At 40.1% G+C, this 12697-nt stretch overlaps 1 protein-coding gene and 1 long non-coding RNA gene across 2 annotated transcripts in view; one reads left to right on the top strand and one right to left on the bottom strand.

The window, feature by feature from the left end:
* Window positions 1–2246, bottom strand: part of LOC122762094 — a 2375-nt gene extending 129 nt beyond the window's left edge. Inside the window, exons 1-3 of the long non-coding RNA XR_006358657.1 lie at window positions 1924–2246; window positions 1754–1837; window positions 1–1350 (exon numbers count right to left, since the gene is read on the bottom strand). The exon at window positions 1–1350 is cut by the window's left edge and continues 129 nt beyond it. This is a non-coding gene — a long non-coding RNA (uncharacterized LOC122762094). The remainder of the gene's footprint in view (window positions 1351–1753; window positions 1838–1923) is intronic.
* A 4626-nt stretch (window positions 2247–6872) lies between these two features.
* Window positions 6873–12204, top strand: LOC122762093 (MAM and LDL-receptor class A domain-containing protein 1-like; the record flags this gene model as incomplete). The annotated part of the gene is made up of 7 exons (XM_044017274.1): window positions 6873–7023; window positions 7566–7694; window positions 7776–7864; window positions 7963–8127; window positions 9476–9572; window positions 11388–11519; window positions 12052–12204. Coding segments are annotated over exons 1-7 (916 nt in total), but the record flags the coding sequence as incomplete, so codon positions are not given.
* Window positions 12205–12697: the final 493 nt, after the last annotated feature.

Below are 12697 nucleotides of genomic sequence, written 5' to 3' on the forward strand. Positions count from 1 at the left end.
TTTGGTTGTTGTCAGTGCCGCAGATGTTGCTGGGATTAATTCCAACGTTACCCGCTCTCTACAGAAGAAATCAAACAGAAAAGTTCCTGACTGTGAAAACGGTGGCCTTCATCTTATGGGAACTGTAAATGTCTTAAGTGGTTTTACAGAGACGTATACATATATTTACATATATAGGTGACTCTTCTCATGTGATCATTTTAACCCGAGGAGGTCGACAAACGTGGTGTTCTGAATTAACGTTGAGATTGTCGAGAATTCTACTGGGTGGTGTCACTCGGAGCGCCCCCTACAGTTGGCATTCCAGATGGTTTCAACTCATTGGAACTCTCCTTTGGAATTTAAAGTTAATACTAAATTTTGGGACGGTAGCTCGCTATTGCTTATAAGTTGTTAAGCGACGTCCACGCACAACCAACGCGTTTCCTTGCACGCAGTTCCAAAATTCTGGGCTGCGTTACCCATTCCACACCTGATGTGTAAGTGTACCAGGGCCTTTATTTGGATAATTCAGGACGAGTCGCTCGTAGCTTGTTGGTGTCTCCACAAATCTAGCTGGGTACGGGCTACCTCATTTTTTGTGTTAAGCTAACAGTTTCTGCTGCATTCTGAGGTCATGGATGGTTTCACAGTTACAAGATGACTCACTGATTCATCAAATTGTTTGAACTCCTCATTCCCCCCGAGTTTGCGATTCAAGGTGGCTGAATCAGCGGAGTTAAAGCTGTTGTTTTTACACGCAGAAATGTCTGTTTTTATATATCAAATAACCAATGAACACGTTTATTAAAGTGACTAAATTAGACAACTAGATGGCAATGGGGGGGTGACGTCATTCCCAGTTCTGATATTTATCCTGCGATGTTTGTGGCGACGGGAACGCGCTAATAAAAACAAAGTGGCAGTTGTGACCTCCTCGGGATAAAAGAGCTTCAGTCATATATGAAGTGTGAAGCTTGATATTTCTATGATACGTCTTACATTCAAATAACACAAAAAAAGATAAAGTATATACTTCACAAAAAAATATATGTTTGCTATTCAGAATTTCTACAAGAAAACAATCATTTTCCTCTCGGCGCTTCGCTCTGCTCCGTCTCCGGCATCCTCCTCTACATCGTTCTTCATACAGGACAGGATTTATTACATTTAAGATAGTAACAACTACGACGACATGAATTTGACCACCGAGTCCCCTAATTACAGTGCGGAGGTTAAAGGTCGGGGGGGGGGAGGGGGTCGAAAGGTGGTTTGCCTTTAATAGCCCTTCATGGCGATGGACGCCGCGCCGGCGTTGTCGTGGCGTCTCACCTGGTGGATCATCAGCAGGGAGATCAGCAGACCCAGAAGCTGTGGAGACAACACACTTGACCGTAAGACTGGAGCAACAACACTGAAGCTAACGTTTGTTGGACTGTGGGAGGAACCTGGAGAACTGGGAGAAAACCCACGTACAAACGGGCTGAACATGCACAACGGCCATTGTGGGGCAAACCCAGGTCTTCTCAGTGCAAAGGCAAGAGGTGAGTTGCGACAAATATTGTGTTGTTTGTCTGTTTGAGTTGTGGAGCTCAAGAAATAACAGACTCCACCTCAAATACAGGTAACAAAGTGGAAGACATAAGAAGACTTTTACTGGTTCCTCATACGTTTATGTAGAACTTAAGAACATTTCTGTCCAGTGAAGAAAAGGGGTTGAACTTTTTGTCGTTCTCTGACAACAATAACAAAGCAGAAGAAAAGATGAACTTACTGCGGTGACTGCGCACGCAAAGAAGAAGCCCATGAGGATGTTGAAGAGCAAGTTGATGATTGACATGAAGAAAACGCTGCAGGACTGTCGGGAAAACAGATGGAGAAGAGTCACGCACTGAAAACATCGCAGCTTCGTACAGTGGTATTTTTTGGTCAGTGATTAAATACCTCTTCATAAATCTGGGCGGGGCCTGTGGTTCCCTGGGGTGGAAAAGAGAACAAATGTCTCGATCATGATTAGCAATGGTTCAGTCAAGAAAAGTTTCAAAGGGAACAGAACTTTGCACGTCTGGTTGGTTTTTCATCTTATTATCCATCCATTCATCCATCCATTATCCATCCAGCAGTGGAGACAGCCCCCCAATTTCCCCACAATAAGACATTTAACCTTCACAATGACTCTGAAGTTCTAAACATCCTGCACCAGTTCTGCTTTAAGGACCCTTTCACACCAGAACTGTTTGGTCCACTTTAAAACGGACCAGAGTTTGTTTCCTATAGAAATCAAGTGTCAAGAACAGGATTGTTACACTGGGCAGTGTAACATCTCCTCTCATGCTGGTCCTTTATGTCATTGGACGTCAACAATGAGCTGGCAGCTGTGAACCCAGCGCAGTCAGCTGTCACCCTGAACTACAAACATGGTTCAGTGCCTCATATGTTTGAAGCTGTTACCGTTAAAAAGAAATGGCTTGTGTTCGAGCAGGATACAGTTGTCTGCGGGCTGATCCATAAATGTTCAGGACTACCTTGTCGTTGTGATGTATGCATGTAAATGCCTCAATTACAGCATGAACTCCTGCCCTGAGTCGGCCTCGCTCGCTCACACACGCACTGACACACGTGAGAATGCATGCATGATGATTTCTCCTTATAATTCATACGCTGCAGCACTTGAATATCGAAAGGTTAGAGCTGTCATATATTTATATATCATATTTATTACTCATGTACCATAGCATCAGTTTAATCTTTTGAGAAGACTATTTAAAGGGCTGTTTCACCCATTTTTTCCATTCGATCGAGTGAAGAACAATCTTAAGATCCTTGTGAGGCTGCTGTGTATGTGTCACATTCTCTTACAGCGCTGGAATATTATTTATTTTCTTATTGAAGATCCTTGACCCTTTACAACTGTTATAATTTACAGAAACTCAGTGAAGCACAGCGTAGGGCTTTTATTTTCTAATAGTACATTTTACTAATAGTCTTGTTTTGGAAATGAGACATGTGTCTCAGAGTGGCCATTTTATGATCACATTTATCTCTGAAAATAGGTAAAAAACTATATATTTTCTTGGTGAAGTGTCTCTTTAAAGATCAAAGTGAAGAAGATGCCTCTTACTAAAACTAAATGTTACTGGATTATCACTGCCATCTCCTCTTTTCTCAGTCATTAATCGATCTGATAACGAGATGTTCAAATAATCTGATGTAGTTTATTATTCACAACACATCGGTTATTAAGTAGTTGTAATGTTAAATATATGGGTTAACTCTACTAGTACTCCCCACTGTGTTGCTGTTACCTTCCTCGTTGTTTTTTGATACCGCTGCCTGTGTGTTTGGACGGATCAAACCACTCAAATCCAGACCACAGAGTGTTAACTAGTACACCAACCGTGTGGCCCGCTTCTCCTTCACTGATATTTCTAAAAAATCTAACCTGCAGAGGCTTCAGGTGTTAACTGACTCCCTCAAAGCAACTTAGTGGATGATATTTTGGCAAAGTGGCTGTTAAATCCTGACAGGTGCTGGCGGCATTGTGACAGGACAAAGATTAGGCAAATGGGACGTGTATTACTAAATGTTTTTAATGCAGCCTCAATTTCTGGCTCATATTCCTCTTATTAAGTGAATTTGCCAACACTTGGGGCACTTTGTGACACATGCCACGGCGCACTGCAGGAGCTTCCCCCTCTTGCTGTGTTGATTGCAGGTGCAGAGTGAAGCATCACCTACAGGTACACTGTTAGAATGAAAATCCCAGCTGTTACCCTCACTTCACTTGGCTGTGAATTACTGGATTCAGTTTGGAAGGGAATCGGCAGGTGCTGCACTTGGACTTAGAGCTCGAGAAGGATTGTGAAAGCAGATTGGCTGCATTCAGAACATGGGAAAATGTTAATCACTCTCAATACGTTCTAATTACCACAGCGTCGCAAGGTGCCAGTTGAGGAAATGGGATTATGAAAACAAGAACTTGAGTTTGGTTTCTTTTTCTCCGCTGTAGAGCCCCGTTTCTGATAGAACTGCAATTACCCGGAACATTCCTTTGTACTGCTGCTGAATGGAGATGTGCAGGGACATAAAATGTACACTTCACTGAAACTCTGCTTCAATGTTTGTGTCTTGCCTTGTCTGTGACCTGTGGATTTAAAATGTTCCAACCAAAAGTGTGTTAGGGTTTTCATCACTGCAGAGGCCTGATAATGACCCATTTATTTGAATCAGGTGTGTTGGAGCAAGAAAACTAATAAAACATGACCAGGACCAGGATTAAGATTAAGAAACACGGTGCTACAGTAACCTATTGCTTTTCATAACTCACCTAGTCAGAGGCACAACAAGGTCAAAGACAATCAGTCTTTGTAAAAACACAATTTCATCTTTTTCTTTTCAGTATGTTCAAGACAAGATCATACATGTGTATGAAACAGACGTGTCAAATCTTTGACAAATCGCTGCACCGGTCTCATCAGCCCTTGGAGCCTCAGTGATGAATTTGTCTCATTTATCTCACTGAAAATGCTGTTTTGTTTTGACCTCCATTTTGTTCATGAAGGTTGAGCTGAATTACAAGAGCTTTGAGGAATTGACAAGCTGTAAGGAGGAATTATCTCAAATTAACTAGAGAGCAGTGGAGGGAAGCTCTATTAAAATCTTGCCAAATTCTTGAGGATTTTACTTGAAGACAATACAAAGCCAATCTGTAATTGGAAATATCACAACTATAGGACTGACTGCCTGGAAAATTGAGTCTGGACTGGTGCTCACGTGCATGTACTCACCTGTCAAACACCTTTTTTTAAGCTTCACGGGCATGAAAATAAAACGTCTATGTTTTTCTTTAGAACGGATGACATAATGGCATTCATTTCACCAGCACATGCTAACATGCCATTAATATGGATATCGTTACCTGCATGAGTAGGCATCTGTGTAAAAGGAACCTCCCACTCTCTATTACTCTGGTGTAACAACCTGCTTTGACCATAGTGTTGAACACAAGACGGGGGTGAGTGGAACTTTTAGCAATTACGCACTAATTCTGCCGTCACATAACATAATCTAAAAGTATGAGTATTAAAATGCTCTGAATGTTTTAGTGAGATGTGGTAATGTGCATTTTGTGACGGCGTTATTCTGCACTCTTGCACCTCCGATTGGATTTGATTTGAAAGAGTTATTTGAACGTGAAAACCCCCCCCAGAAAATCAGCAATTAAATTTAACACGAGTTGACACATATTTAAAGTGGGAAGAAGTCTAGACAAACCCCTGTCCCTTATTTTTATTTGTATTTATATTTTATCCCGTTTCCTTCACATAGAACATCATCAGATAGACAAATAGACCAAACAAAACAAGAACGCAGCTAAGAGTCACTTTAAACTGAACATGAATTAATAAATAAATGGCTACTCAGTAACATAAATAATATATTGAACATATTTAATTAAAGAAATTAATTAACACCCTCCTGTGATTATCGCGCCGCCATATCATCCCTGTATCCCATGAAAATATGATCTTTATATTTTCACATTTTTTTCCATAGTTTAATGACCTGCAGAATCTTTTAATGTTTAATTTAAATCTTTAATTTTATTCATTTAAAACATCATTCCTCCCTCTTAATTAGTAACCCCCCCCCGATCCCTGAACATGTTCTGAATATTTCGTGGTAATTGGTGATTATTGGCTTTGAGCATGATTTGTGCTGTCTTTAGTGTGTTTGTGAATTTTAAAAAGATTGACTGCAAGATAAGTGAGTGAGTATGATCCAAATAACCTACACTATGAATGACTCCTTATTGCCCTTTTTTTGTAACGACCTGACGACTTCTCTGTCACATTAACAAGAAATAATATACTGACCACAAACTCATTTCCATTCCATGGTTTTCTACAACTTAATTAGTGGGATTCAAAAACAATTAAACACACAATTTAGCACTTTCTTAACATGATGTCTGCTCGGACTGCCAATAGAAACAATATCCCTTTGTTCCACTGGTCGCTCATCCACTGTGGACCATTAAGCCTTCATTTTTTTCTCAAGGTTCATTTCATTTGAACTACAGCAACTACAACTTAATTCCTGCACTGGCTTACTGCTAATATATCCTGTCCTATTGATTACTGTGAAACTAAATTACGCCTCACTGTAAACTGAGCCCTTTTACTCACCGTGTATTATTGTGTTAGTGGCTCATATATCTAACTGTGGCTCTTCTCTCCCCTGTTGCATATTAAATGCATTAATTAGTTGCATCTTATTTTATCTTGCTGACAACATTAGGCACGCTCTCTGCAGGCTCTTTCCACCTTGCTGGGTGAATAAAAACAGTTTGTTCTCTCTGGATTTGAATGTAAATATTCCTTTTTTGTTACATTGCAAACAAACACCGCGATTGGGCACATTTACACAGACTCTTAACTAGCCTTCTTTTGTAACTCTCAGCAAGTATGGAATGGATCGTATTTGACTATAGGGACACATACTTATACTGTAATCTAACAACAAAGCATATTTCCCAATATCCTTACTATAAATGAATCCTTTGGTTCAAACCCAAGTCAATAAACAACCTCTCTTTTAATCCTTTGTCTATTCCCATTCTCCTTGCACTGATATGGATGCATGATACATACAGGAAGCAAGACAACCAGCAAAGGGAGTTCATTGAGCAACAACCATAAAAGCCATTTATTACCTTTTACAGCCTATATCACATACACGCACACAGGTAAGATCCAAGTGGAATAGTACACGGTGAAGCAAAGCTCTACCTCAACCAGAGATTTAAGCCCATGGCGTGACAAAATGGATTTTGTTGGAGGGGAAAATAATAAGGAGTTCTAGTTAAAGGACACAGGAACAGGATTATGATGATGCCGGGTTTGGTGTGGCAGCTGTTTGCCTTCAATCTGGTGTTCACGCCTGAGTGGGTCCGTGGGTTTACCTGCACTCGGGGTTTGTCATGTGAGGATTGTGTGTGTGACTTTACTGACAACTGTGGAGATGGTATCAATGAGGAAAACTGTGAGTAAAAGTGGAAAATACACAGTATGTACTGTCATGTAACACTTGATAATATGAAGATAATACAGAGCAAAACAGGGCAGAGAGACAGTAAAACATTTAATATGCTGCTTGCTGGTGTAAATACTAGTGAAAACTAATTTTCAAGGGATTGTAAACATGAAAGGAACTGGCCTCAGCTGGATCAATATTCATTTTCTTAATGTGATAATCTTCCACACAATGATCAAGCCTATAAAATGAAAGAAAAAATGACACAATTCTACGTAATTTAAAAGAGCCATATCATACCGGTAACTAAACTGGCTTATACTGAAGATACCTCTTTTTTAACACACATAATGACACAACAAACTTACTGTTGTTTTGTATACTGTATATACACTAGTTGCACAATTAACTGTACGGTCAAAAAGGGTATTCTTGTATTTCACTTAGTTTTTGAGAATTTGAATGAATTAATGGTGGTAAAATGTCCACATTTTAAAGTGAAACATGTGAAAGCAGCTGTACAGTGAAGCTGTTACTGTTTTCTGTTGAAGGCCCTGGATATAAGAGGTGTAACTTTGAGGTGGGATTCTGTGAATTCACTCAAAGCTCGGAGACGTTTTCTGAATGGACCAGAACAAATGAAGTCCCCGGACTCGATCATGACCACACCAACAACACAGGTGAGAGCATTTTGACACTGAATTTATGTCATTCATTTCTTCCTCATGCACCTCTCACAATCTCCTCTCTGTCCCCTTTAGCGTACTTCCTGTCTTTGTTACCTGTTGGAGGAAACAGAACCACAGCAGACCTGAGCGGCCCTGTATTCCAGCCCAGTCAGACTTGTCAGGTAACTCTACAGATAGATACTTAACAGTAAAAAAACAAGGCAAATCCACGAACAACACAATATCATTGAATGAGCGTCCTGTTATTTCAATTCAACAGATGAGTTTCTATTATTACGTTGCGGCGGCACATGGAGATCTGCAGGTCCTGGTTCAAGCTCATCCTCTGGCTCAGAGCACGGTGTTGTGGAAACACTCACAACAACCACAGACGGAAACATGGCAGCCGACCATGATTCACTTTGCCAGCAATCACAGTTTTCAGGTCCGTAATGTTCAGAATTTACCATGATTACATTTTGCGTGTCACACGGAGGAGTAGTAGCTAGCGTTATTGGCTCACAGCAAGAAGGTCCCCAGTTTGAATCCTGGTTTGACCAAGGGCCTCTCTGTATGGTGTTCTCCTCGTGTGCAGCTCGCTCATGTGGAGGAGAAAATGTCAGACAATTAATTAATTTCTTAGAGTATATTAAATTATAATTAGGACAGCAACTAATAATTATTTTCACATTCAATTAATCTGTTGAATGTTTTCTCTATTTATCAATTAGTTGTTTTATAAATGGAGTAAATGATGTGTAAATGACAAGATGTTGAAGCAAAGAAACCAGATCATATTCACATTTATGATTAATTCAATAATTAAGTTTTAATTAATATTGCTCTGGATACTAAATATTTGACACGGCATATTTATATTAAATATAAGACAATCCGTATGTAGACAGATGCATCTGCAAGCTGGTAAATAATGTACACTTCATTTGTAAAACATGACGTAATTGTGCTAATATAGTGGGTTTTAGCTGCTGTTCGATATCAGTATATTTCCTTGAAAGTGATAAAGTCGTCACAGCAGAACACAAGCTGCACTACAGGAGCCATTTACGTGCAGTGAGAAGGTACTGACCCCTTTGGACCTTTCAGTGGCCATCTGGACTTGTGCACATGAAGCCTGCTGTTTGTGTCCTTCCTCTATCAGACAATGTCAGCGTCTCCCTTTCTCAGCCGTCACCATCTGTCACTGAGCGCAGCCAGCTCCCGTTTCATAACGTACAGTAACGCCCGCATCAGTACGGGGGTAAAGAGAGGTCAGCTTACTGTTAACATTCACTTTCAACGCCATGAATCCACTTCCTGTCTCAGACACAGAATAACTATGTGGGTTTTATTTTCAAATTTTCCATTTCAGTCAGTTTCTATTAATTATGTAAATTTTTCATCCAATTAAATCCAATAGGTTTTTATTTTTAGACATTCTTACAGTAAATACATTGGAATTCTAATATATAATGAAATACACAAAAATGAACAAAGTCATTGTATTTTATAGAGCTGCCTCTGCTGACAGTAACCTTTTTTCTGGAGGATAATCAAACAAGATTTTGGCTAAAATCCTAAATAAGCAGTAATGTAATTTCATTTTAATGTGTTTAATTTTATCCTCCCAGCCCAGAAAGTCACAATTTATTTTCTTCTTTGGGAGACATGATCCAGCATTTGTTTAAATTATCTTGATCTTTTTGAATTCTCCCGTATTTCTGTTTGGTATTTTACATACACGTGTGTCACAACGATGTACAGATGTCAACAGTTTCATGTTTTCCCCGCAGGTTGTTGTTCGTGGGGAGTTTTCAGCCGACAGTGAAGTCTCTGAGGTCCTGGCCATCGACGACCTATCCTTCAGTCCCGGCTGTCTGACTGTGACCGGTACTGCTACCATTAATAATGTTTCACTACACAGACAGGGCAGGTTCAGACCTTGACATTTTTGAAATATCACCATGCATAAACAGGCCGCTACACACTTGTTTTGAATACTAATAACAGAGGGGAGACACTAAAGCACTCAGAAAGTGATTCACAACAGAATAACTGAATCATTAAAATAGTGCTTACCACACTGAATAAGAATGAATTTGAATCTGCAGGTTTATTTATGTCTTCTGTAGTGCACTAATTCTAGCTCAGTGATGAATATGATGCAGTTTTTGGAAAGAATTCTGACATATTGACATATATAGATTTTTAGCTCAAACTGTAGCGTCTGTACATCTTTAATGAACCATCTAATATATGATCCCACGTCAGATCTCTGCCTGTAAAAATACAGTCGATGAAGCTTCTTTATCGAGCGTCTCATTTAGGCTACCGTCTGTGGCCTTTATTTTAAGTCTCTTTTCCTGGTCGAGCATCAAAGCTACTCTGATCGGAGACAGAGCTGCTCTGGAAACAGAATGTCACAGTTTGATGTCAGTGGTCGGAGCCAAAATACAGTCGTTTTTTTGTGGATCTTTGCCAGAGAATGAGATTTGAACTGCAGAGTAGAGTTTAAAAATCAAATTTGTACTTGCTGGTTTATTTAAGAATGGTTGTTGTAGTTCTGCTGGGAAGCAATGAGGTTGAAATTGGGTGATACCGGGCGAAATGTCTCTTTAAGTACTGGATGACAGACAAAATTGTCCCCTTTGGGGCAGGATGCAGTTTCCTTCATCTTCCAGCTCATTGTTTTGTTTGTCTCTGGCCTGTTTTAAAAGGAGTCAGTTGATACTTTGCCACCAGCAGCTCCAGATCCTCTTTTCTTGTCAAACCACCAATTCTGGATAAAGTGTCTTTGACTTTCACATTAAAATACCAATAACACTTTACTACACAGGCATGGTTTAATATGTAAGCTACATTAATTTAGCCTGAATCTGTGCAGGAAGCCATATCGCTTTGATATGTAGCCTAAACTGTGTGTCAAATTGCTAACTGCATCCCACTTAAAGAGGGTTCTTTATGTTCCACATTCCACAGTCTTCAGCCTATAGTGCACAAATTCATTGAACTGAAATATGGGGTTCACAGCATCACTTTATCTACTTTCGATAATCTGTCGCAAATGATGGCAGCGCAACATTAAATAACCTTGAATGAACGGGCAGAATGCGAAAATAAGATGCAGCCTCTTTAATACATCAGAATTCACATCATGTCAGTGTTATTTGAAATTTGCACATGTGAGGTTGTTTGTATGTTGTTCATGTTTTGGGAATAAAATAACTTACTCATTTGTACTGCATGCATTCCAAAACATATTTATACACCATGTTGTTTCCAGGTTCCATTTATCTTCCAAGTTGACACAACAACCAGCTGGAAACCATTAGAAATGGTTAATTTTTCACTTCTCTTTCCAAAACTCCTCACAAGCGAAGTGAAATTTAAAGTCTTCGATGTACTATTGACATAAATATCCAATTTATAATCATTAATTCATGGTGGAACAGAATCCCCCCCAATAACAAAGCTAATGTAGTGTACTTTGGATGCAGCTAAACTCCTCTCTCCTCATCTATCATAATCTCCCATGAGTGTCTTTAAAACCATAGAATCACATGATGGGAGTCGGTGATAAACAATGTAATGCTCTGTGTCATTTTAATTCAGTACCTCTCAGCCTCCAAAGTGCCTCTTGCAACAGAATACTCTAATCCCATTAAAAATGTCGATTGTATAAATTTTTTTTTATTCCTGTGGCAGAGAGCAGTCTGCCCCCTCCCACCGCTTGCCCTCCCTCGTGGTTTGCCTGTGGTGGTGGGAATTGCATCAAGAATAGCAAAGTGTGCGATTTCACCCCAGACTGTCCCCACGGAGAGGATGAAGCCAGCTGCCGTAAGAACCTTGTTGCTAAGTAACGCGTTCAAATAATCCTCATCCCATTTGTACATTTGGCCGAGAGCAGTGTGGCGACTCATATTCATCTGTCTGAAGGTCGAGAATGGGCTGAAGACGCATGCGAAGATTGGGTTTCTTTTTCAATTATTTTTTTCCAAACTGATTTGTCAGTGTATGCTGATCGCTGATACATCCTGTCCTAGATAAAAGAACAATTATTATGATCCTTGTTTTCAATGATTTATCACATTTGTTTTTGAATGGACAAGGCACCATCGTTGTACTTACTGTTGTAAGTTGTTGTTGTGATGTAACTTTTCATTTTATGAATGATCTAAGCAGTTCTTCCACAACATCCCAATCAAAAGTAATAACTCTCTTTGTCAGAGAAATAGATTTTCCATTACAACCACATTTGCTGAGAAAAATCATGACAGCACTGAAAGCTTGATAACAATACATTTGTGTGTGTTGTAAGGTTGGAAAGGAATCAGTGCTTTGTTGATTTCATGTCTCTCTGGCCATTCAGCCTCTGTGTGTGATTTTGAGGACGGGTCCTGCGGCTGGTACGAGCTCACTCTTGGCGATGGCTTTGACTGGGTCAGGGGGTCATCTGTGGAGGTGCCGTCTGACTACTACAACCACCCACCGCCTTTGGACCACTCCACAAACAGCACCAAAGGTTAAGAACACACAGTCACACCACACATGGACCGCGGCGGTGATTAAATGCGATTTGTGCAGTCACGTTTATCGGTCGAGGGGAATAAGAAAAGAAAGGTGAGGAGCTGATTGGATGATTTATGTCCTGGGTGTGTGGTCAAAAATATCTGGGTAAAGATGTGGAAGGAAGAAAAGTTCATGGGGAAATGTTTCAATGGAAATAGTTTCACCAACCATTCTGCACCAGTCTCCCCCACATCTTTCACCGAAAAACTCAATCTGAAGCACCATTAGTCTCCCCCAGACTTAAGCATCACCACATGCTACTGCATTTCATGCCTCATCACTTTTCTTCACATCAACCCCCCAGAATAGACTCAACTCGTTGAGGCATGTTTTTAACAAGAAAACGTGTTGCAGTCTGACACCAAATAAGTGTTTTAGCTGCACCATCTGTTGTTTTTGTCCTTCGCGTTACACGAGCACACTGTGAGAGGCTGCTCTGTCAGGTC

Source organism: Solea senegalensis, unplaced genomic scaffold (genome assembly GCF_019176455.1).
Source record: "Solea senegalensis isolate Sse05_10M unplaced genomic scaffold, IFAPA_SoseM_1 scf7180000015246, whole genome shotgun sequence".
NCBI classification, from domain to species: Eukaryota; Metazoa; Chordata; class Actinopteri; order Pleuronectiformes; family Soleidae; genus Solea; species Solea senegalensis.